The 24,441-nt window shown below is 40.5% G+C and overlaps 1 protein-coding gene across 3 annotated transcripts in view; it reads right to left on the bottom strand.

The window, feature by feature from the left end:
* Positions 1-24,441, bottom strand: part of CHN2 (chimerin 2) — a 187,639-nt gene that overhangs the window by 105,541 nt on the left and 57,657 nt on the right. For all 3 annotated transcript variants that reach the window (XM_042471514.1, XM_042471516.1, XM_042471515.1), the window contains exons 2-3: positions 18,764-18,802; positions 11,981-12,036 (exon numbers count right to left, since the gene is read on the bottom strand). In XM_042471514.1, coding sequence (XP_042327448.1) covers positions 11,981-12,036; positions 18,764-18,802 — 95 coding nt within the window. The remainder of the gene's footprint in view (positions 1-11,980; positions 12,037-18,763; positions 18,803-24,441) is intronic.

Raw genomic sequence — 24,441 nt, 5'->3', positions numbered from 1 at the left:
AATCTTGCCAAGAAACCCTGTGATAGTGTCACCCTTGGGTCACCATAAGTCAGAAACTACTTGAAGTCATACAGCAACAAAAATGTTCTAGGATGAGGTGCTTTGTGTATGGATTAGAGTCCCTTGACATACAGCAAAGGTAGGTATTTAGGCAATTTGCTAATGAACATTTTGATCAAAAACTACATAAACTGAAAGGAAAACAAGTATACACTTATACCTCAGTTAATTCAGGAAGTAGCAAAAAGTACAACTCTAACAATTTGGAACCAAATCCCAGCAGATACCATGGGCCCATTGTAGTGACCAAAGCCTTTAATGTGGGGACTTTTAACCTGATTTTAACCTAGAAAAGCTGACAAACATATGCAAATGTCTTATTAAAATCTTTCAATGCTCAGTTCATCATCACTGGAATAACACTGCTAGAATCCGTTGAGTAAAAATGAGTAGTGAAAGGCAAGAGCTTAGTTTATCCTGGGAGAATCTAAAATAATTTCTGACCCATCTACTCTTTCGGTGCTCCTTTGAGGGGAAGCACGAAAGAGTTGTCACCATTGTTTTCCCACCTAGACATTTTTAAAAAGCCAGAAGCGGTGCAGCTGCAGAGAGAATAGAGAAGTTTGGTGCTTCTTTCCCTCAGGACAGATTAAGTTCTCACCCTTCACCACTCTACTCAGAGAAAGGGATGGTTTCTTTTTTGATAAGAGTTATGGTACAGTACTTACACTGTTAAAGGTAGTCCCTTGACATGAATATAACCAACTTGTAGGGGGGAGTAATCGTCTCTGTTACTAAGACGAAGAGCCAGCGTTGTCTAAGGACTGTTCTAGTAGTCCTGTGGCCAGCATGACTGCACTGTACGCTGTTACCTTCCCACAGAAGGGTTACCTATTTTATCTACTTGAATTTGCATGCTTTCAAACCACATGGGAGAAGCTGGGACTAGTGACCCCATGATGCAGCACTCGGACCTTGAACTGCCAACCTTCTGATCGGCAGAATTGGCATCTTAACCATTAAGCCACTGATCCCCTACACTGGCCTACTTACACTGACCTGTGGATAAATCAACCGAGGTTTTTTAGTTCAATTTTTTGACTAAAATTTCTCAATTTATACACAAGTATATATGGTAGTTGGATTGTAGCTGAAGTCGTCCTAGAAATGGATATTTGGTGGTATACTTAAATTCTTCATTTGCTTTAATTGCTTAATTGTCTTTTAATTGCTTTACTGATTAACCACAGAATTCTGTTTTTTTCATAATGAAGTCCACTTTGTACACTGTTGATGGTCATTTTTAGTGTAAGCTTTCACAAGAAAGAAGCTTGAGGTGAATAATGTACCTCCAGTCTTTTATTAAATTGTTGTTGCTGTATGCCTTCCAGTCATTTCTGACTTATGGCAAACCTATCACAGGGATTTCTTGTCAAAATTCAGCAGGAGTTTGCCTTTGCATTCCTCTGCGTCTGAGAGGGTGTGACTTGCCCACCCAATGAGTTTCCATGGCCAAGCAGGGATTTGAATGCTGGTCTCCAAAGTCTTAGTCCAACACACAAACCACTACACCACATGATCTAATTTTATTAAATATTGGTAATAAACTAATTGCAATATAAAACTTAAGGAATCTTTAAAAAAATAAAAGGATGCATCTATATACCAGGTTTTTAAGAGAAAAAGAAAGTATAAGACTGGCATCTCAATCATACACACCTCTTCTTATTATGAAATACTGTTACTTCTGTGAAACTGAAAGTATATTTGAGTGTGCTACAGACTACAAATTAAAGGAACAACCACTTGCATTAATTTCACTTGCAATGCCCAGCAGCAATGTTTGGAGTATGGTGCTCTTTATCAGGAGAAACACAACAAATTAATTGTGAGTGTCACACAATGTGGTCAAAATGTAAAGTGTAATAAAGAAAGAAATAGTATGCCAGCAGAGGGCAGTTCGTTACAGTCAAATCATTCTATACATCTGATGAAACAGACTTAAGTCCACACTAGCAATTTCTTTCTCTCAGCCTCAAAGGTGCTACAAGATCTCTTTGCATAACGACTAGACTGGTCTTCCTTGCTGAGAGTGAGCTGAGACCTGTATAATTGTTAGTCTTATTCCTAGATACAGCTGCCTTTGGGAATATAGTTTCATTTTTAAGGGTACCACAGTAGAATTGTTGCATATAAGCTAATGGGAAAGTTTATTTTAGTTCAGCGACCATCACAGTTAACACTGTATTGTAGACAAGCTCCAATATTGCTTGCTGCTGGTGTTTACAAATACTTTAGAGGGCAATAAACTGGAAACCCTGAAGTGGTTGGCATTTATTACACAAAACAAAATTCTTGAGAACATATTGAATGCCTTCTACTTATCTTTTACACATTCTCTGATTATTTGCTTAAAAAGAGAGAGAGAGAGAGAGAAAGGAAAAAAACTCCAGACACTATGGCGGGTTACAGACCGCCTATTTGGGGCGGGCTGTACCCACCCCTTTCCCCGATGTATCGGGGCCTCAGTGGCCAGAACGGCAGCCGCTGAGGCCCCGATCCACCGCTTTTCAGGCTGCGGGGAAGCGGCAAAACGTCACTTCCCCACAGCCTGAAAAGGGGTGTCCCTGGGGCTTCAAGCTCCAAGGACATCCCGCGGCGGCGGGGAGGGGGAGAAAGGGGCCGCTTGGCCCCTTTCTCCCTTGCTTCGCTGGGCGCAGCTGTCTGAAGGCTGCGCCCAATGAAGCAAAGCGGTGTCTCAAACCAGGAAGGAGCTCCGAAACGGAGCTCCTTCCTGGTTTGCGCAAAGGGCACCCTAGGCACCCTGGCATGGAGCAAGGATGTCACGTCTGCACCGCCCCGTGTAGAGGCGGGGCAGCCGTGACGTCCTCATGACGCCGGCCATCTGGAACGGCCGCCGTCATTTTTTACGCGCAGAGCGCGTATTAGGGTTAGGGAGGTGCAGAAGCACCGCACCTCCCTAACTCTAGTACGCGCTCTGCGCGTACTTTAATGGCGGTCTATAACCCGCCTATGATACATAATGCTGGGGACCTATCCAGACACTCAAGTCCTGAACAGTGCAATCTCTTTGGAATTGCTAGTGTCTATTTATTTACTGTATTCATATTTCCTAGTTCCTCCAAGAAATTCAGAGCAGCATTTTAGCATCACCACAATTCAAGTGTAAAATGTCAAAACAACTTCATGAAAATGCCTGTCTCAAAAATAATGTTTTACTGGGTTTCAGGCATGGCCTAGTTCTTTGATTTCAAGATCAGAGATCATGCAGATATGACAGCTTCTGAACATATGACTAAAGGAATATTTGAGAAAACCACATCTTACAGTGCATCCTAATTTATTTTATACCCCAAGCAAATCCATCCACAATAACAAATCACGAGAGAATTTACAATATAGTGTTGGTTAAAAGAATGGAGGAATTACTAGATGAATTTATGTTAAATAAATGGTGGACATGCAAATTAACTAGATATGCCCGTGAACTGTTGAAATAAGCCAGGTTCACTGAAGTAAATGGTATTTACATATAAGTATATGCATCTAGGACTTGGCTCTTGCTGAGTCAACAAAACACATTAAGATTTCTGTGACCTTGAAGGGTAATTCCTTCACCTTGGAATATATTGCAGTGATAACCTGCCAGGAGTGTACACAGTAGGAATATCCCAGAAATGTATTGTGACTAATGCATGTAGGAAGACTAAAGTATTTGCTCTAAAGACAATCTCTCATCTCAAAGAAACAGTCTGCATTTAAACAGATATCCAAATTGTTATCAGAGACCACCCTAATACCTGTCTATCATTTCAGAACAAAATTATTTTAAATTGTTTATTAAAATATTTACACCCCACCCTTGATCAAGAACTCTTGAGGTAGCTTACAAATAGCATTGAAACATGTTAAACAGGTTAAAAAACTCAGTAAGATAATTTAAACAAGCTTAAAACATATTAAAACTCACATTTTAATAAAATGCTTCTTTTTTAGAAGCTGGTGCAAGAAATAAAAATTTAAACATTGAGAAGGGTTCAATTTTTCTAAAATTAAATGCACAGCAGAGCTAAACATTCTCTCTCAAGCCTTAAGGCAAACATAGGATAAATTCTGACATCCTTATGAGTCAATTCATCCTCTCCAATTTAACATTAGCACCATGTTTTAAAAGCAGCAGCTTAGTTTTGCTACCATTATTTTAAGCCACTAGATTTAAAGTTTTCATAAAGTATTTGCACAAGGACTAAACATCTGTTACAGTTTAACTTACTATCCAGACACATTTTCTTTAAGGGTGAAAAAGTTATTTCATTACAACTGTTCCCTTTTCTTACATATGTGAAATTATTTAAATGCCAGCATATTTCATCACATTCTTCTCATGTGCCTCACAAAGGCACTGCTGCATTATATTATCTAATTCTCCAGTCTGCAGACTGTTGCTGCATGCATCCCAGTTGAAGTCAAAGTATAATGTCCTTTATCTTTATCTGTGTTGTCTCAGTTTTTTATTTTCTGAAACTATGGGTGTGCAGACATTGTAGGTTTATGATATCAGTTGTTCTTATCAGTACGTCCAGCAACTGAGGTCAGTTTGTTCATGAGTTCCACCAACTGGAGTCAAGTGCAGAAGTTGCTTACGGTGACAGACAAAGAATTGTGGGAACAGATTTCTTTTGAGCATATTCTCAGCCCAGGAATTTACCAAATCTGGAGTTCACACACAGATCCATTCACAAATTTCTGTACACCTGACCCATCCAGCTAATCTCAGCAATCTAAGGCACAGTTCAGAGCGCCAGGAAGAGGCGGCCAGGAGCTGCCTCTCTTTGCTGCATAGGCGCGCTGCAGCAACCAAATTGCGTGGTGTGGCTACGCAAAAAAATGGACTGCTAAAAAGCGGCTCCTTTTTGCACTGCTGCAAACAGCTGGCAGTGGCATGAGCATGTTGCTGCCGCGCAGCTCCATCTGGAGGCCGCACAGCAGTGAAGTCATCGCTACGTAAGCCATCTATTTGGCACCGCACAGTGAGGACGCCCTCATCATGTGCAAGGGGTGAGGGGAGTGTGGGCAGGGCACCCCTCGAACGTGACAAGGGTGTCTTTTGGGGCCCGTCTGTACCGGGCCTAATTTACAAGGAAAAAACAGTCATGTTGTTGTCACAGTTGTGAAAACTGTGGGAGTCAGAAACATTTTTTAAATTGTCCTTGAAAACTTGAAAAATAAGTAGAAGATATATTTTCTGATTTCAATGCTCTGAAAATGAAGGCTGCTACAAATAAATCCTAAATGGAATACACTGTTTAGCAAACAGAGTGGTTACTTTTTAGCATTATTTCTCAGTCTAGAAATATTTTAAATATTAGCAAACATCTTAATGTGCCTGAGAGTTACACAAAGCATAATAACAATTATTATCTTATTTATGATTCTGTTATTCTATTATAGGATCAAAATCTTATAATATCATCTTACCAATCATATAATATATGTTATAGATTTATTGAATGTACTGTATAAAGAAAAGGTCTTCTGGAAGATCTACTGCCAAAAAGTTCTTAATATTTTGCAACAGTTTTAAAGACAAAAAAAAATTATAGTGTCAATGGAAAATGCATAATTTAATTTTTAGTCTCCAAGATAAAATAATTCTCAAAATAAAAAATAAAGAAAATGAACTTGACTATAATCCAACATGCTAATATAGACATTTATTTTTTCCTCTCCAGGCTCATTGTGCTTAGGGTAAAAGTGTACGTAGTAGATTACAGAAAAGGTTTTATCTAGGATTTTGTAACTGACAATAGGCAGTGTCACCTTCACCAACTGGCAATAAGTGAAGATTCATTTACAACCACAGAGCAGTCTTTTTCTTTTTCCATAATTATATTTGTGCCTCCACACCCATCATGTCTCATTGTCTAATCTCTTAATGATGGGAAAAACCTAAAAGTGCATTAGGAGGAGATGTACAAAATCCAGAACGTAAGCATTTGCATAAACTGGACTTTATTACATTAGTCATGGGAAGAATAAGGGAAGGAAGTAACAAGCCCAAGTCATAGTATCTTAGTCACATTGTAAACAAGAATCTTAATGTTCTAGTAACAGGAAGGCAATTTGTGCCAGAAAACTCTGGAGCATTTGCATAGATACAAAGATATACTGTATATACTTGACTATAAGTCAACCTCATGTATAAGTCAAGAGCAGGTTTTGGGGCCAGAATTATGAATTTTGATACGACCCATGCATAAGTCCAGGATAAAATTTAGATGCATGCAACAAAGGATGTAAAGAATGAAGGAAAGGAAATTGATGCCAAAGAATGCTGTGATTTTCCTGTCCAAGCATTCAAAAAGGCCAGAAGCAGCACCACAGTGGAGAAAATAGAGGAGGTTAGTGTTTCTTCTAGGTTCTCCCAGGGTGGACTAAGCTCTTATCTTTTGTCTCCCTACTCAGAGGGAGATGGTTCCTATTTTGAGTTAAGGTACAGCATTTGCATTGACAATTTTTAACTCAAATTTCTAGACTTATACATGAGTACATACAGTATGTATAATACAGACATAAGCTCCCAGCAAGTACTAGAGGGCAATGGCTAGGGGATTCAGGAAGTTTTATTCCAATAATGTAACTTTCCTAAACCCTAGTAGAGTATGGTATAAAATATTTCTTTTAAAATTATATATGGTCTAACGTGGTTGCAAACATGGTAAATAAAACAGAAAAGACTTCAAACTTGAGAATTCTTAAGAGAAAGGCTTCAATGAAACTTGAACATTTCTTCCATAGAAAACTCTCTTTGCCTTTCCAGGAAAAGCCTCTCATATCCTTTTAACACTACTAACCCACTGTAATTATAATCTTCCATTCTGTACCCCTTAATCCAAGAATGGGAATCATGTGGCCCTCCAAATGTTGGATTACAAGACTTATTAGCCCTGGCCAGTCAATAATGAGGAATGCTAACAGTTGCAGTCCAACAACATCCACCTTTATCATATACAGTATGTAGGTTGTGAAAACTTACTGCAAGTGAGCTTTAAACATAGAGACTGTACACATAGGCGAAAATAAAGCTGCTTTGGGTCACTTTGGAGGCATGCTGTTTAAATGATGCAAGTGTCCTAAGAGGCTGGAAGCCACGCCTAAGGACTGGAGCACAGCTTTGGCACAGCTTCTGGCCTCTTAAGATGCATGTGTCTGTGCCACAATAAATGCAACATAAATCATAACCTCAATGTGGAGTTTAAGAGGGATTCAATAGGAGAGAATTTCATAAGCATTCATAGCACTGAATATTTCATAAGCAAGCAGGAGAGAATTTCATAAGCATCCATAGAACTGTACCTAAAATAAATAAATGGTGACAAGATTTCACATATTCAGAAACAAAGTGTTAATTACATGCAATAACAGGAAGAGGAGAAAAATGGCACTAAGAAACTGACAAAACTGGCTGTTTGTAGGTCCTTGTTCTAAAAATTAAAAGCTATTCAAAAGACAGATTCTACAATACCTCATACTTTTTCAGAATAACTAACTAACAATGCAGGTAAGTAAGACATCAAGCCAAATTGAAATGAATAGTCCCAAGCTCTCCAAATCTGTTCAGCAAACAAAGCGGATGTGGTTCTTGATTCACAAAGACAGCCACAGCGTTCCATGTGTGAGAAACCTGAACAATTGTATTTGCATAGTGAAAATACCCAATATTAATCTCAAAGTATTAAAGTATTTTACACTATTTTGTAAACTCTATTATGGAATCAATTACTTACATTTACTACACTGAGATGCTTGGGGATGTTTTAAAAAAGGAAAGGGATCTTTTCCATCTACTATAAAACCACAGTCAAAGAGATGGGAGGGATTACAAATGTTCTTTCTCTTGGACATGATTAATACACTCTAATTACTGGCAGCAAACCAGGTTTGTGCCTCCTTTCTTTCTGTTTTGGCTGCCTTTTCTGATAAGAAAAGTGATCTATGATGATGGTAAGAACACAGAAATTGATGACAATGACCCTCAATATATTTATACAGACCTGCTAGTTAACCATTATCCTCTGCTCCCAATTCTTCCCTTTCCTTTCTCTTTGACAATTCCTTTTAAACTTAGCTGAGCCTGAGATTTTCACTACCGTAGACCAGCTTTTCTTTCTTTATATTCTTCTTATTTGGCAGCCTTCAAGAAACTTCCACATATGCCATAAGTGAGCACATTTTGCTAAAATGATGAACAGAGTTATATGCATTTAAGCCCTGTTGAGTGCTGCCAAGGCAAAAAAGTAAAAGGTTTCAGAACCATTTTAATTGTTCTCAGTTAATCACTGTTTGCTAGGTAAAAACATCCAAAACGTAACAATGCAGTATTTCTTCTTACAGTACTGCTCAGGAAGAAAAGTGACAGGAGAATGTTCAAATTTGTTTTTGATGCATCTTTGTTTTTTAAAAAAAGTCAAGCTTCATGGAAGGGTGTATAGACTATAGGAGTTAGTATGTCATAGTCGAGTGGAGAATGTGGAGAGACTGTGGCTTCATATTTCCCACTATGGGGAGCCCTGTTGCTTGTTGGGATCCCATTTTGGTCTTGGAGCCCCTTGGAAATGTGAGGAAAGGGCAGCACCAAGGAGGGTGAGCAATTTACTCAGGCAACAGTTTAGGATCAGAATGACATCTTTTACACTTTGGCATTCAGTATCCAGATACCCTCTGATCTTGGAAGCTAAGCAGGGTCAGACCTCCAACAAATGCCAGGCATTGTACACTATATTTCAGAAGCAGGTACTGGCAAAACCACAGCTGTTTATTCCTTGCCTAAGAAAAACATTTGGAATTTGGTGGGTCACCATAACTTGACAGGTGACTTGAAAACACATATACAGAATCCTACTCAGGATTCACCATCTAATTATGAAAAGCAGAAAACCTCAAAAGTGCATGACTCTAGACTGGACCCTAGAGTCCTCCATTGAGGTACCAATTCTATGACTTGATAAGGACTTGGAGAAATATATGCTAGCTCCATCCTGACCTGGGCTCAGTCTCTGTTTGGTGCTCAGGAATCTCTGCCTTAGGGATCTCTAGCTTCTCAGTTCCAGGGGTCTCTGGTTCAGTCATTGGACTCAGGCCCAGTGCTTCCTCTGTTGGTATCACTGTTCTTTTAGCTCCTCCACCTGTGTCTCACCCAAATAGTGGAGTAATGATAATTGGAAGTCCTTAGGCCAATGTCTTTCCCTCAATATAACCCACTTCCAAGGGTTGTTGTGAGGCTGTCCTGAAATGCAGACTGTCCTGAAAATTTTTAGAGAAAGGGCATGATGGTGGGGACAATTATGAATTGGTTGGTCCAAGTGAGATGTATGTGTAAGCGCCTGAGAGAGGGGAGGAAGGATGGAAGCATGACTTTAGCAGACATTATTCTCTTCAGGTTATTTTTAGATATGTAAAAGTAGCTGAATGGGAAAAAGCAGAGGGAGCTAGGTTATTATGTAATTTAAACTGAATTCGTTAATAAGACATCTATGAAACAGGTTTTGTGCAACACAATGTAAGATACAAGTGAGAGGAGATTGCCCTTGTATATGATTTCATATGTTTCTGATCTTCATCTTGGCTCAAAGGTTTCCTACTACCTTCTATTTTTGCCTTAGACATACTTCCTCCATATCAGACTGCACATATATGAAAACAAATCCACTTGTCCACATGGGAAAAAAATTAACATAAAGGCAGTTTTCCTTTCATTTGATTATAAATCCTGTTACTCTGTCTCCAGATGGACAAACAGTCCCCAGAACTGATTGTTTTATTCTAAATGTTTTTCCTTTTTACTTTCCATCCAGTGTTTCTACCCGTCAATATACTTTTGAATCTAATTTGATTGCCCCTTCTGGATTTGCATAATTTGCCAATTGTGTCCAGTTCTGGGCACCACAATTCAGAAAGGACACTGAGAAACTAGAGCGTGTCCAAAGGAGGGTGACTAAAATGGTGAAGGGTCTGGAAACCATGCCCTATGAGGAATGACTTAGGGAGCTGGGGATGTTTAGCCTGGAGAAAAGAAGATTAAGAGGTGATATGATAGCCTTGTTTAAATATTTGAAGGGATGTCATATTGAGAAGGGAGCAAGCTTGTTTTCTGCTGCTCCAGAGAACAGGACCCAGAACAATGGATGCAAACTGCAGGAAAAGAGATTCCACCTCAACATTAAGAGGAACTTCCTGACAGTAAGGGCTGTTCAACAGTGGAACACACTCCCTCGGAGTGCAGTGGAGTCTCCTTCTTCTGGTAGCCCTGTTTAAATATTTGAACGGATGTCATATTGAGGGAGGAGCAAGCTTGATTTCTACTGCTCCAGACAACAGGATCCAGAACTATGAATGCAAGCTACAGGAAAAGAGATTCCACTTCAACATTAGGAGGAACTTCCTGACAGTAAGGGCTGTTCAATATTAGAACACACTTGTAGAACACCTTGGGGCTTCATGCCCTCAGACACCCCGGCAGTAAAGAAGAGAAAGGGGTGGTTGCTCTTTTATTTTAAAACACCCATACAATTTGGTACAGTAGCTGAGTTAATTTTATAAATGCCATATGGTTTGCATGCAAACAATGTTATATGCTGCTGTGCTATCCCACCTGCAACTTTGGGATAATCACTGTCTCAGATTATTTTACCTCCAAGAAAGCATGAGGCTGGGGAACTATGTATTCCACTGTGAGCTCAATGGAGAAAGGAGAAAATTATATTTAGAAAATGCATATTCAAGAATAAATGACCATAACAGGATGTTCCCCAATTTTCTGACTGCTGAAACACACTCATTTCCTTCAACTTTTAACTTTTTCTAAGTGGAATTTGGAGACGTATATCTCTCAACAGTTAAGCAAACGTTTAAAAGCAAATGTTAAGGGTGTATAAAGAAAGGTTACCTTCTTTCAGCTGATCCCGTATCTTACATTTCTGTATGAGTCTCTACTTTAGACTCATCGTCCAGATTGGAAGAAACAAAAATAAAATAGTGACTGAGAAAGAGTTACTACAGCCAGCCTTTTCCAAAAACAAATAATCTATCTCTCTATCCAGAGTGATATTTATAATCCACTCACATCCATTGCAGAGAGATATCATAATGACACCATCTGTACCAGATGCTGATTAAAAGATGGTAAAGAAAGGGCAAAGAGATGCAGAAACACGTAAGAGACTTTTTGTTCTGGGTGGAGACTTTGGGTGCAAAAGAGCTCTTTAATTAATTTTGTTCTCATAGTTATAAATGCCAGTAAAGTTTATGGAACTTGGATGTGGAAATGAGCCTTAGCATTAGATCCTCATGAATTCGCTGTCTCAAAATCTGAGCCAGAAGCAACATCCCAGTTTACTTCCATCCCTAACAATGGTAGGGCAAAGAGCTTTTCAATGGTGCTTCCCCCTGCCTTCATAAATCACTCTGTTGAAGATGTTTCTACTGATTTCAGTGGAGAATTTGTAATGGCTCAGAAATATACAAAGATGTTTCTTGATTTTTTAAAAAATATTTATTTATTCATTTCTTTATATTTTTGAGAGAAGATAATTTGAGAGAAGATAACTTAGCTTATTTCTGAGCCTTGGCTCTGTGCTGAGCCATGGTGACTAACCAATCACTGCTTATGGCAAAGAACCATGTGAAACATTTCTTCCAGCAGGCCTGTTTGTTTTAATGAATGTGACAGAGAATGAAGCTCCCACCCTATCAAATTCTAATGATCTGATTCATGAAAGCATATTTAATGTTAGATAAAATCTAGAATGTTAGGCGAAATCACTAGAAAAATTCAGTGAATTGGTCAATTAACGTATTAATAGATAGGTTAATCCTAAACCCTGGTTTCAGCATACCTGAAAATGTGAAGACAGCTGACAGTTCATTTAATGTAGTAAGATATAAAGAAAGTTGAACTGACCTCTCGAGGACAAATTATCCTCTTGGGACGAGGCGCTTCTTGTTGTAACTGATATACTGTCAAACATAAAAACACCATAATTAGAAGGCTGCAATTAGTATCAATGCTTACTTCTCTAAGTTTTGGGAAAGTACTTCAAACTGATTTAAATGAAAGGAAAATATTGGGGTGAAGGAGATACAGTATTACTTAGCAACCAGTTTAGAATTCACAAATATAAGAGGAGGAGGAGGAGGAGGAGGAGGAAAAACTAAAAACCCATTGTAGAAATAATCCAGTTTTCAGACAGTTTTAACTGTCCTGGCTCAATGTTAGGGAATTCTGGGAATTGTAGTTTTCTGAGACATTTAACCTTCTCTGTCCGAGAGCTCTGGTGGCACAATAAACTACAATTTTTGCAGTGTATTTTGGACCCTGGTGAGAATCTAGCTTTGCTCCATAAATGAAGCAGGTCCTGACACCACAATGAAAATGATTTCTTTGACCATCATGACTGCTAACTAGTAATCCCTTTACTTTTTGCTGGAGTTCTGTTTCTATCCTGGTAGACTTTAATCAAGTAATTATAGATAAAATTTACAGGACAAAACCTCAGTAATTTTGTTTATGCTGGAAAGAGATTCTGGGGAGAGGTGTGCTTTTTGATTTCACAAGCATCCAGACAATCCTTTTTGCATTAAAGTGAAAGAAATTAAAAGAAAAGAGATCCCCAATATATATGGGGAAGAACTTCCTGATAGTATGGGGTGTACAAGAGTGGATCAGACTATCCCAATAGGCATTTATTTGCCTTTGTTGGAGCCTTTTAAACAGCTGCTGGATGAATATCTTAGCTGTGAATTCTTGTGGGCAGTGGGTAGCTCTAGATGACCTTTACTATTATAGGAGTTTTTGCTCATTTTTTAAAAAAAATAGCATTCTATGATTTTTTTGATTAAAATTTTGTGAAAATTCACAAAATTTTTGTTTAAAATTTTTGGATTTTTTTGGTGCAAAATAAAATCCCTGGAGACTTTTCCAGTATATCTTGGAATATTATTGGGCCATAAATTCAGCTGAGAAAAATAAAAATGTCAGCTTCACCCCCTTTATTCACGGTATTCCCTATAACCTTCTTCAAACCCTCCCAATGGAAAAAAAAATCCCAAGGAAAATATTTCAGTTGAATCCTTGAACCGTCACAATCTTGTTTTTTAAAGCACCAAGAACCCACATGTAGTCCGTGTGTGTGTGTGTGTGTGTGTGTGTGTTTGTTGTTTGAGGGATGACCCCTGCCTTCTCTACTGTTGCCCACCCTGACCTACTGTTACAGAATTCAGAAGTAAAACTGATTAGACTAGAATGCATGTAGCTTGTTGTCCCATGGTGGTGAACCTGTGGCACATGTGTCAGAGACAAAGCCATTTTTCAGGATACACGGAGGGTGGTGAAGAGGAGGAACAGGAGTGTGTCTGTTCCTCCTCTTCCTGATTGTCCCAGACCTTTAGCTGAAGGTCTGGGAGGGTGCAGGGGCAGGAGGAACAGGTGCATGCCTTTCCCCCCTTTTCCTGGCTGTCTGGAGAGGCAGCTGAAGGCCCGGGAGAATGGAATGGAACGCCTTTTAGTTTGGGCACTCAGTCCCTAAAAGATTGGCTATCACTGCTCTAGTCAATTCAACTTTCTTCCCAGGGAAGTAAAAAACGTTTCCTTGCTCATATGGATACATTGGATGACAAAAATGATCATTTGTGAAATCTTTTTTACTAAAAGATTGTGGGGGTATTCTACAGACACTTCACATGGATATGTACCAGTCTTTTTATATACAGTTGGCCCTCCCTATTCATGGTCTTGAGACTCACAGTTTTCTCCTCCCTTTCCCTGCCCATTCTCTCCTTAGGAAGCCCAAGGAGAGATCGGGAGGCGAAGGCAGGAGGTGTCTTGCCCCCCCCCCCCCCCCTTCTATTCGCTGATCTCTCCCTGGGCAGCCCAAGTAGAGGATCGGGGAGGCAAAGGGTCTCGATGGGCCAAGGCACTCTTGCCTTCTCCTCCCCATCCTCTCCTTGGGATGCCCAAGGAGAATTGGGGAGAAGGGTCTTGGAGAGACCAAGGCATCTCTTGCCTTCTCTTCCCCATCATCTCCCTGGGCTGCCCAAGCAGAGGATTGGGATGGAAATGGGGCAGGGAGCCAACTAAAAGGATGGGTGAGTAGGGGGGAAAGGAGCGCACACTCCTGCTCCTCTTCTTCCGCTTACATTTCTCTTTAACTGGCTTCTAAGTGGGAGGTGGAGTTATTTGCGATTTTTTCACAGGGAGAACTGTACATGTAGTTTAAAACATACATTATTATGAAGAACCATCCTACCAGTACCCAAAAGACTATGCTCATGTACTTTATTTATGTATTTATTTGTGGTATTTATACCCCGTCCTTCAGCCCTAAAGGCTATCAGAGCGGCTTACAATTATTATTTTAAATTAGATATGCAACTGATGCAATAGATGTAAGCCATGCTTTTGGGAATTTTCCAAAGACAATAACTGAAGTGTTCCAAAAGCCTGCAAAAACCAATTTGTTCAAAGACAAGGGGTATATAAAGTAGTGGCAACATTACACAATGCTTATCTTCCCAATTCCTATAAAATGGTTGACTGGAGACATTTTTCGTTTGTTAATAGTTATTCACTGAACATGAACGCGTGGAACTGTGATGGCTCAAATACAGCCAAAGACTAAAATGTAGATATCATACCTAATCTCTCTTCCTTTCATCTTACATTTCATCAGTATTGTAATTTATAATAGATATGTAGATATGGAATATCTCTGAGGATGAACGCAGAATAATATCTAGCACAAAAAGTTACCTATGGTGATCTTCTATATTTTTACAATGTAGTATTTCTCTCTCTTTACTTTTTATCTCTCCTCCCCTGGTGTTTCCCAGAGCTATTTACAGCTTCTAGTCTAATGATCTCACGTGGGTAAGTGAGGTGGCTAGTAATAATGCAAGTACTGTAAATTAAATACATTAGAAAATTACTTTCATCAGCAAAGATTTTAAGCATCTTGGAAGAAATAGATCTTCAGGGAATATATAACTGAGAATGAGAGTAGCTTTTTTTCTTTTTCTTTTTTGGTAGCCCAGACAAGCTTTGGATATACTTCAAATTCAGACTTTCTGAATAAAGCAGTTATATTTGCTTGTTGGCATACTTACAGTCAAGTATAAGAGAGTCAGTATGACAGCAGTGTTAGTCTGGGACTTAAGAGGTTCTGATTCCTATTCTCTCATGAAAATCACCTTGGAAAACTCATTTTCTCTCATTCACTCTTACGTAACTTACAGGGCTGTGGTTGAGGATAAAATATGGAGGAGAAGGAGCTATGCTACTCCTAAGCTTATTGGAGATAAGGCAGGATATAAATGTAACTAATACACAAATGTAGAATCTGATTCTAATGTGTACACATCTGTGGGAACATCACAGCATCAGAGATAAATTAATACAATATTTATATGGTACGTCTTGTAAAATGCTTAATATATCTTCTTGTAGTGAGACTTTCAGAATTATAAGGAAGGGCTGGGTGAGTAATAAGATTGAAACAGAGTCTTGCCTAACACCACCCAGTGATTTAATCCCATGAATTTTGATTTCATGAGCTGTGAAATCTTCTAATTAGATATGTCAAACTCATAAGCATATGCTTGTAACTACTATGGTACAGGAGCAAACCACAGGATAATGAAATTCACAGTTGCATAAGACTTGGCAAGCAAATACACAAAGTTCAACTGTAGCATAATGGGAAAGGAAATATCACAAAAGGTAGTTGTAGCACCAACCTTTATGATGTGGTTGGGCAGGGGAAATTTTAAATGGTGAGCAGAAGAGTGGTCCCACCAATTATGATCTAGATTTAATCTGCCTGAGAAGTTCAGCTGTATCTTATAATGGACTAGACAGGGCACCACCTACATTATCCCTTTTGATGAGTATGAAGGGCTTGAATTGGGAGGGTCCTCTACTAGAACTAGGCAGCTTAGGAATCGAAGTGTTAAGTGTCTTCTGATTCTATTGGTTTTAGGAACCGCAGAAACATCTGTGGGTCACAGAATCCCGAGAATGTAAGAATAAAGCCTACACTGTTGGCAGCTGCTCTTTCTGTCAGAGTTTCTTCTTGCCACCCTTGTTTCAAGATAAGTGTGGGATGTAGGAAGAGCAACAAAAGAAAGACTTCAGATGTTTGAGTAAGAAACTGAACTTTCTCATGGAGTTATCTGAGAATGCCTAGAAAGACTGAGCCAATTATGAATCCAAGGTGGAGAGAAACTCAAAACGTTTGATTTGATCAGCATGGCATGTGTATTGTTTCTATATTCTACAGTCAGGTTGACTAAGCTTGAGGGGCAAACAAACCCTTATACACAGATATGTGTAGCAGATTCCAGATGTGATTTTTAAAACATACACACACAAACATGTCCCTTCTACTAGGTTACGACTTCTCACACCCTAGTAGGGTTCTAAACCAAGCATTCATTTCCAACTCTAGTAGGGAATTTCACAAAGAAACAGTTTCTCTTGACCCCTTCTAATTTCTCTTTTCCCAAAAACTGCTTCTGAAAAAGTACATACAGGAACATGCACATAGCTTCTGACAGGACAACAGGTGGCCTTTAAGCATACATCATGCTGCTCATATAGACGTTTGACTATAGTCATCATGAAGGAGGTGAGATGACAAGCAGGTAGAAGTGACAGCAGCTTTGACTGCAGATTGAACTTTAGTCAAGAGCTATGTTACCCAGATTTTGAAGTCAGACTGCAGCTTGAACTTTAGCCAAGAGTTTTGTTACACAGATTTTGGAGTCAGACTGGAATAGCAAAGCTGCAAAATATACAAATGCCTGCCCCAGTGTTCAGAACAATATTAATAATACTAATAATGCCCTTGAATTTTGCCTAAAGCCTTGTGTTAGTTGAGGTCATTCCATGTAGACTGTGCCCCTTTCTCTGAAACGTACTTTCAAGCAGAAGCAACTAAGGAGGGATGCAAAAAAGATGGATGCACCTTGGCTTTATTAGGTCCATCTGCCTTACAAAGAAAAAGTATGATTTAGTGATTAAAGGGTTGAACTTTAATGTGGACTTCATAGATGCACGTTCTACAATGCACTGGGTAATTCCGGGCCAGCCACTCTCTCAGGCTGACCTATTGCATACAGTAATTGTATGACATGACTGAAGGACGAAGGATATAAATGTAACAAGTAATGATAAAGGAGAAGCTTCCTGTGCAAAGAACTCTGTACTGTACCTTACCACTTTCTTCCCTTAAAAAATAATTTAATGCCTTTGTAAACTACAGTTCTTATAGCTGGGATCAGTTTGGGGATTTAAGAAAGTTTAGAGGAGCATTCCTCCCTGCATTTGCTGTTCATGCTGGAAAGCAAGTTCTTCATCTAGGGTGGGAATTATGTGGCCCCAGCTCTATGTGGCCTTTGAGACTCCCAACCTAACTAGTAGTCACCAATAACTTGTCCTCCATTATTTGACCAATCCCCCTTTAAAGTGATCTAAATTGTGGCAATATCAACAGCCTTTGGAAGTTAATTCCATAATGTATACATATTGTGTACACAAATAATTTCAAAACAGCATGGCAGACAGACAATGGTGGAAAGGCTAAACTGAGAAGAGCAGAATGACAGTACTACTGGCAAAGCAAAGCGCAGATGCATTGTCTTCAAATGTTGAAAGCACAAAACCCAGCTTTTTTGTGATGGTGAAGATAGGATGCTTTTTCAGTAGTAAAAATATGACTGATATCTTATTGAATATTCCTTTAGTAAAAAAACAAGTTCCCAGAAATAAAAGCTGCAATCAAATAATGGGAAATGCCTTGAAAAATGATTTGAAATCTGCAATCAAAGTCAAGAAAAAGGTACTGCTTTTTTCAAAGTGATTCACTGCAGGTTTACCTTTGCAAATCTAAAAATGATAAAATGAATCACATTTATGGAAAAGAAAGCTATGAGATTGTCAGCCATTCATCCTTTCTCATGTTTTAGTACTAAAAAGAAATAAAATATATGGCATGTCCTCCAAATGTTGTATTGGGAAGAAACAGTAAAATGAGTTTTTAAGGATTGTCCTGAGAATCATGCCAGAACCAATCCCTGATCTGGATTAAATTGCTTTTTCTGCCCACATTTCCACATTTTAGATTTAGTACTGCATCTTGCTATTAGTTTTGTCCCCATGCTCCTGGCCTTTGTGTTCTATTAAACTTTCATTTATGTAGCAGGAGTTCAGAAGGTCAGCCTATCCAATTCAGAAATTAGAAAATACAGAGAAAGAAGGAAGCCTAATATCCATATGTAATGAAACCCTATCTACAACTTCGCCAAAGTAATCCTTGTTGGTTTTGATAGGGCTATAACTATAGTCTAATTTCATGGTACCAAGCGGGAAACCCTATATCTGTATAAAATGCTTTACAGATGTCTCACCAGACTCTTCTTTAAACCATTTTTAGATGCTTATTTCAAACGTTCTCTAGATAACTGAGTATTTTAAATCAAACCATCTTTAGGAGGGGATGGAGGAAATTGTACATATCAATTATATGAGTGTGTGTGTGTGTGTGTGTATAAAATGATTTCCACCACCCCCCTCCTAAAGACAAAAAAAAAGTAAAAAAGGGGGGATAGGGGAAGGAAAATATATGGCATGCTATCTCCCAAGTTATGTCCTCTGTCCTCCTCTCCCTGAATTTAAATTTCTGATACTCACAGTATGATTTCCATATTGGAGGTTGATATTCTTCAGCATCTAGAACAGTGAAAAAAGAAAAAGGAAAATCAATCAATCAATCAATTGAATAAATCAAATAAAGAGGTTTAATTAATGTTTTTAACAAGCATGTTCTATAAAGACTTGAAAGCTTGCTGAGACTCAGCCTGAGAAGGAATGTTATTGCTTTTCATTCATAATGTAGTTGTTTAACACAAGTGAAACTGTTTACTGTTGCTTCTGACTAAAATAATATGGAACTGAATGGGAAAAAATGTCATCGCCTCTGGCTAAATGTAATTGGTTCTTTGTATGACTTATGTTTACTCCAAAATTGATAGCACTGAGTTCAGACAACTGTGCACAGGATTGGTGTTGTGGAGTAGCAGTGGAGTTTGCTGGTGTGATAGGATTATTCTTATCCGCCCCCAGTTCTCCGCATAGTGAAGGACTATGTAACGTCTTCTTCCTTCTCCCCACAGGAACAAAAGTGTACTGGATTCTGGCTAACTCTGCTAACTCTGTATTTAATCATGGCACACCATTAGGTGTTCACAAAACAAGTGTCTGCATGTAACACAGAACTCTTGTCAAGACATAAAGGATTGCATTGTGCTATGTTCCCTAAAGACAACTAAGATTGCATCAGGACAGAACAAAGGCCGAATAACCCTGACTTATTTTCTCTCTCTCTGTAAGACATGATGAATGCACATGGAATAGAACAAAACCACAATAGAGAAGCGCAACTGCCTACTGTAAATATTGACTAAATGACCACATCCTGACCATTTACCCCAAAACATACACATTGAAGGGAATACTAATTGGGACTTGGAAGGTAGGCTGCAGGTTATGAGAAGGAATATCTCAGGTTACTGTGCCTGGTCCCATTTACTCATTCAACAACTGCTAATGAGCACCTGGTTGGTTTCTTCAGCAATGGCAGCCATTTACTTTGATCTCACAGGCTGCTTCTGTTAAAAGTATACCATTGCAATGATAAATATACCAAGCAAATTGACTATATCATTAATCTACAAAACTGTGACAGTTAATTAAAGTAATGTGTTGTTTTCAATTCCCCTACACTACAAATGGAAATGAAAAAGCAAGTATACACTTACATACACATGTGAATTATAGATACACCTGGATGCACAGGTTATTTTATGAAAAATAAGATGAACTAGAGTATACCTTTTAAAGATTAAACTACATAAATGAGGTTGACAAACTCTGGCAATTTACAGATTGATTTGCATTTGCCATCTACTTCACTGTACAGTCATCTAACCATATATTCTCAAAATAATCACTAGTACACTAGCTTACTCTGCCATAGAATTTCTTATTTCTTAGTATCATCATGTGTCATAACAGTGTTTCTTTAATAGTGTTACACAAATGTAGTGTATACAAATTATACAAATGAAGTATATACTAAGCAGTGTTATACTGTACAAATAAGCTGTTTCACTGCCACTTAATCCTCTTTTTTGCCTCTACCCTTGCAAATAGGCCAGGATTGACTTTTTTCTAATGCCCATGAGTATGGTGTTAGACACTTATTAAATTACCTTATTAACATCAGCCTTGATCACAGTAATTAGATAATCCTGGGGATAATATGTATGTAAAGACACACTGCAGAGATAAAAAGGTTTATTTCCTAATATAGTTTTACTGCATGGACCACATTTTCATTTGCAGTCTAATTTCAGTATGATAGCCACATACAATTTCCTTAAGGTTTCAGGAGCTAGTCTTTCCAACTAAATGCACATTCAATATTAGATGAAACAGTATTAAAATTGTTAAGTTGAAGGCTTTCACAGCTGGCATCCATAGCTTTTTGTGGGTTTTTTGGGCTATGTGGCCGTGTTCTGGAAGAGTTTATTCCTGGTGTTTCACCTGCATCTGTGTCTGGAATCTTCAGATAATGGAGGCATGGAAGTGAGTGGGGTATATATACTGTGTGGCCCTTGGTTGAGAGGAAATGATTTATATGTTAATCTGTGTGCTGGTCTATTGGTGAATGGCCAGGCCTCAGGGTGGGAGGATATGCAAGGAGGATTTCTGTCTATTTAATTAGTGATCCATTGTCTGCTGGGAACCCCTCTGACCCTTGGTGCTGTTCATCTGCTTGTGCTGAGTCTTGATTTTGGTGTTTTTCAGGACAGGTAGCCAAACTTTGGCCCCATACAGACAGGCCAAAATAAAGCTGCTTCAAGTCACTTTGGAGCTGTGCTGTTTAAATTATGCTTGTGTACTAAGAATCTGGAAGTTGCGCCAAAGCTGCGCTCCAGTCCTTAGGACTGGATTGTGGCTTTGGCGTGGCTTCCGGACTCTTAGTACGCATGCACCATTTAAACAGCACAGCTCCAAAGTGACTTGAAGCAGCTTTATTTTGGAGTGTCTGTATGGGGCCTTTGTTTACTTTAAGGGTTTCTTCTTTCCCGCTGAAGTTGTCCAGGTATTTGTGAGTTTCACCTGGACAACTTCAACAGGAAAGAAGAAATCCTTAACAAAGTTTGGCCAGCAGTCCTGAAAAACCAAAACTAACAAAATGAATTTCAATAGGGAGAGATGTAAGGTACTACACTTAAGATGAAAAAAATGAAATGTATAGATATGTACAACAGTACATGTGAAAGGGATCTAAGATCCTAGTAAACCACAAGTTGAACATGAGTCAGCAGTTTGATGGGGCAGTTTTAAAAGCCAATGCGATTCTAGGCTGCATCAATGGAAATATAGTATTTAGATCGAGGGAAATAATAGTACCACTCTATTCTGCTTTGGTCAGGCCCTCACCTAGACTATTGCGTCCAGTTTTGGGCACCACAGTTCAAAAAGGATGTTGACAAGTTGGAGCGTGTCCAGAGAAGGTGACCAAAATGGTGTAAGGTCTGGAAACTCAGCTTCCTAAGTCTTTCCTCATAAGGCATGGTTTCCAGACTCTTGACCATTTAGTCGCCCTCCTCTGCACATCCTCCAATTTGTCAACATCCTTTTTGAATTGTGGTGCCCAGAACTGGATACAGTATTCTAGATGAGGCCTGAGCAAGGCAGAATAGAGTGGTACTATTACTTCCCTTGATCTAGACCAGTGGTTCCCAACCTTTGTTGGGCTGTGACCCTCATTGGGGACGAAAGTCCCGCCCGCGGCCTCCCTGATCGGTTGGGAGGCCAGGAAGGCGCAGGACTTTCAGCTGCCTACAATCCCCAGCAGGCTTTGTGGCTGGAAGTCCCGCCCCTTCCCAGCCTCCCAACCAATTAGGGAGGTCGCCGAGGGAAAAGGGGCAGGACATCTGGCTGCAAAGCCCACTGGGGTTTGTAGTCCCATCCCCTTCTCCCCGTGGTTGCCTGGCAGCCCCGGGGAGAAGAGGAAGAGGCGGGGCCCCCCGTCCCTTCCTCCTCTTGGGTGGCTGCACCCGTGGGAAGGAAGGGAGAAGGAGGCCTCCACCATCCCTTCCTCCACGCGGGTGGCTGCTCCTGCGCGGGCACTCGCAGGGGGAAGGAAAAGGAGGGAGCCCCTTCCCCTTTTCCCCACACGGTGCCTGCTCCAGCTGGCACCCGCGGGGAGAAGGGGAGGGGGAGGCAAGGGGATTCCCAACCTGGTGACCCCCGAGAAAGGGTCGCACCCCAGGTTGGGAACCCCTGATCTAGACACTATACTTGTATTGATGCAGCCTAGAATTGCATTGGCCTTTTTAGCTGCTGTAGCACACTGTTGATTCATGTTCAACTTGTTGTCTACTGGGACTCTTAGATCCCTATTACACATAGCCTCCTTAAGCCAGGTGTCCCCCATCCTATATCTATGCATTTCATTTCCCCTCCCCCCATGTGCAGTACAATACATTTCTCTGTGCTGAAATGCATTTTGTTAGCTTTGGCCCAGCTTTCTAATCTATTAAGGTCATTTTGAATTTTGATCCTGTCCTCAGGGGGTATTAGCTGTTCTAATTTGGTGCCATCTGCAATTTTAAGCATGCCCTCTATTTTTTCATCTAAAGATGAATTGATGTAAATTAAGAACAATATTTTGTGGATTTCAGCCCACTGCATCTGCTCTAATATGATTAAGGGTGAAATAAAATGTTAGTCCTATCAAGAGTAGAATCACTGAAGCGCACGAAATGTTTTGTTCACAGTTTCAGATCCACAAGTTTCAGTAGATCTATTCTCAGAATAACACTGGTTATAGTCGTAAGTTGTGGTTTGGGTGCTGGACTTCAACTCTGGAGATCAAGGTTTGATTCCCCACTCAGCCAAGGAAACCCACTAAACACACACTCTCAGCTCCAGAAAACAAAGAATGCAAGATAACAACTTGAAGGCGCACAACAACAATAACAACAACCCCTAATATTTGCTTTTTTAAATACTTGCCTATAGCTCACTACCACACACCTATCAACTATCTGTATGTTTGGAGATACTTTTTCCCTTCACTTTCTGATATTTAGCATTAGAAAACAGGCTGTGTGTGTACAGGAGGAGGAGGAGCATGCAACTCTGTAGTCCAGGGGTAGGCAACCTTTTTGAGCCGGGGGGCCGGGTTGCTGTCCCTCAGGCGACTGGGGGGCCGAAGCCAGGGGTGGAGCTTCAATCCTCCGGGGCGGGGCCACATGCCGGGGGTGGAGCTTCCACCCTCCGGGGCAGGGCCATGTGCCGGGAGTGGAGCTTCCACCCTCCAGGGGCGGGGCCACATGCCGGGGGCGGAGCTTCCACCCTTCGGGGACCAGGCCTCCCCATCTTTGCTGGCCCCTGACGGGGCCCCAGGCCCCGTCAGAGACCGGCAAAAAAGCTGGTGGGCCCCAGCGATGGCACCGGACCTCCCAGAGGCCCCCTGCCGCCGTCGGAGCCCTCCTGGCGGGCCCCAGCGATGGCAAAGGACCCCCCAGAGGCCCCCTGCCATCCTCGGAGCCCTCCTGGAGGGTCCCAGAGACAACAAAGGGCCCCCCAGAGGCCCCCTGCCGCCCTCGGAGCCCTCCTGGAAGGCCCCAGAGACAGCAGCGGGCCTCCTAGAGGCCCGCCGCCGCCGCCGCCACCGCCCATCGCGGCTTTTCGCCACTCTGGGCGGCAAAGTCGCGCGAGACTTCGCCGCCATTTTGGGCAAAAAAATGGTGGTGCCCATAGCCCCAGAGGCCGCTATTGGCGTCACCATTTTTTGCCCAAAATGGCGGTGAAGTCTCGCTTCACCGCCATTTTGCCGCCCAAAATGGCGGCGCCCAGAGCAGCGAAAATCCGTGATGGGTGGTGGCGGCGGCGGCAACAGCAGCCAGGGGCCAGGCAGCAGGCCTCCGCGGGCCGCATCCAGCCCGCGGGCCGGAGGTTGCCGACCTCTGCTGTAGTCCTTCAGATTTCTTGGACTGCAGTGTTCATCAGCCCTAGTCTGTTTAACGATTAGTAAAAGGGTGGCGGGAATTGCAACCCATCAACATCTTGGGGTGGGCATAAATTGCTCACTCTGGTGTAAGTGAATGTTACAAAGAAGTTATAACAAGTGAACAAAAAGTACATAGTTTTAAATAAATCTCTTTATTATTTCATATCCACTCCAGACTGTTTTGGATCAGTAAACAAATGGCATTTGCAATGAAAAGTGATTAATTTCCAGAAGTTAAATCAATACTGAATTGTTTGCTCTTTACTGTGTACTGAAGCAG

The sequence above is a fragment of the Sceloporus undulatus genome, chromosome 6 (genome assembly GCF_019175285.1).
Source record: "Sceloporus undulatus isolate JIND9_A2432 ecotype Alabama chromosome 6, SceUnd_v1.1, whole genome shotgun sequence".
Classification (NCBI taxonomy): Eukaryota; Metazoa; Chordata; class Lepidosauria; order Squamata; family Phrynosomatidae; genus Sceloporus; species Sceloporus undulatus.
Note: the sequence above shows the minus strand (reverse complement) of the source record. Positions and strands in the feature narration are given on the sequence as shown.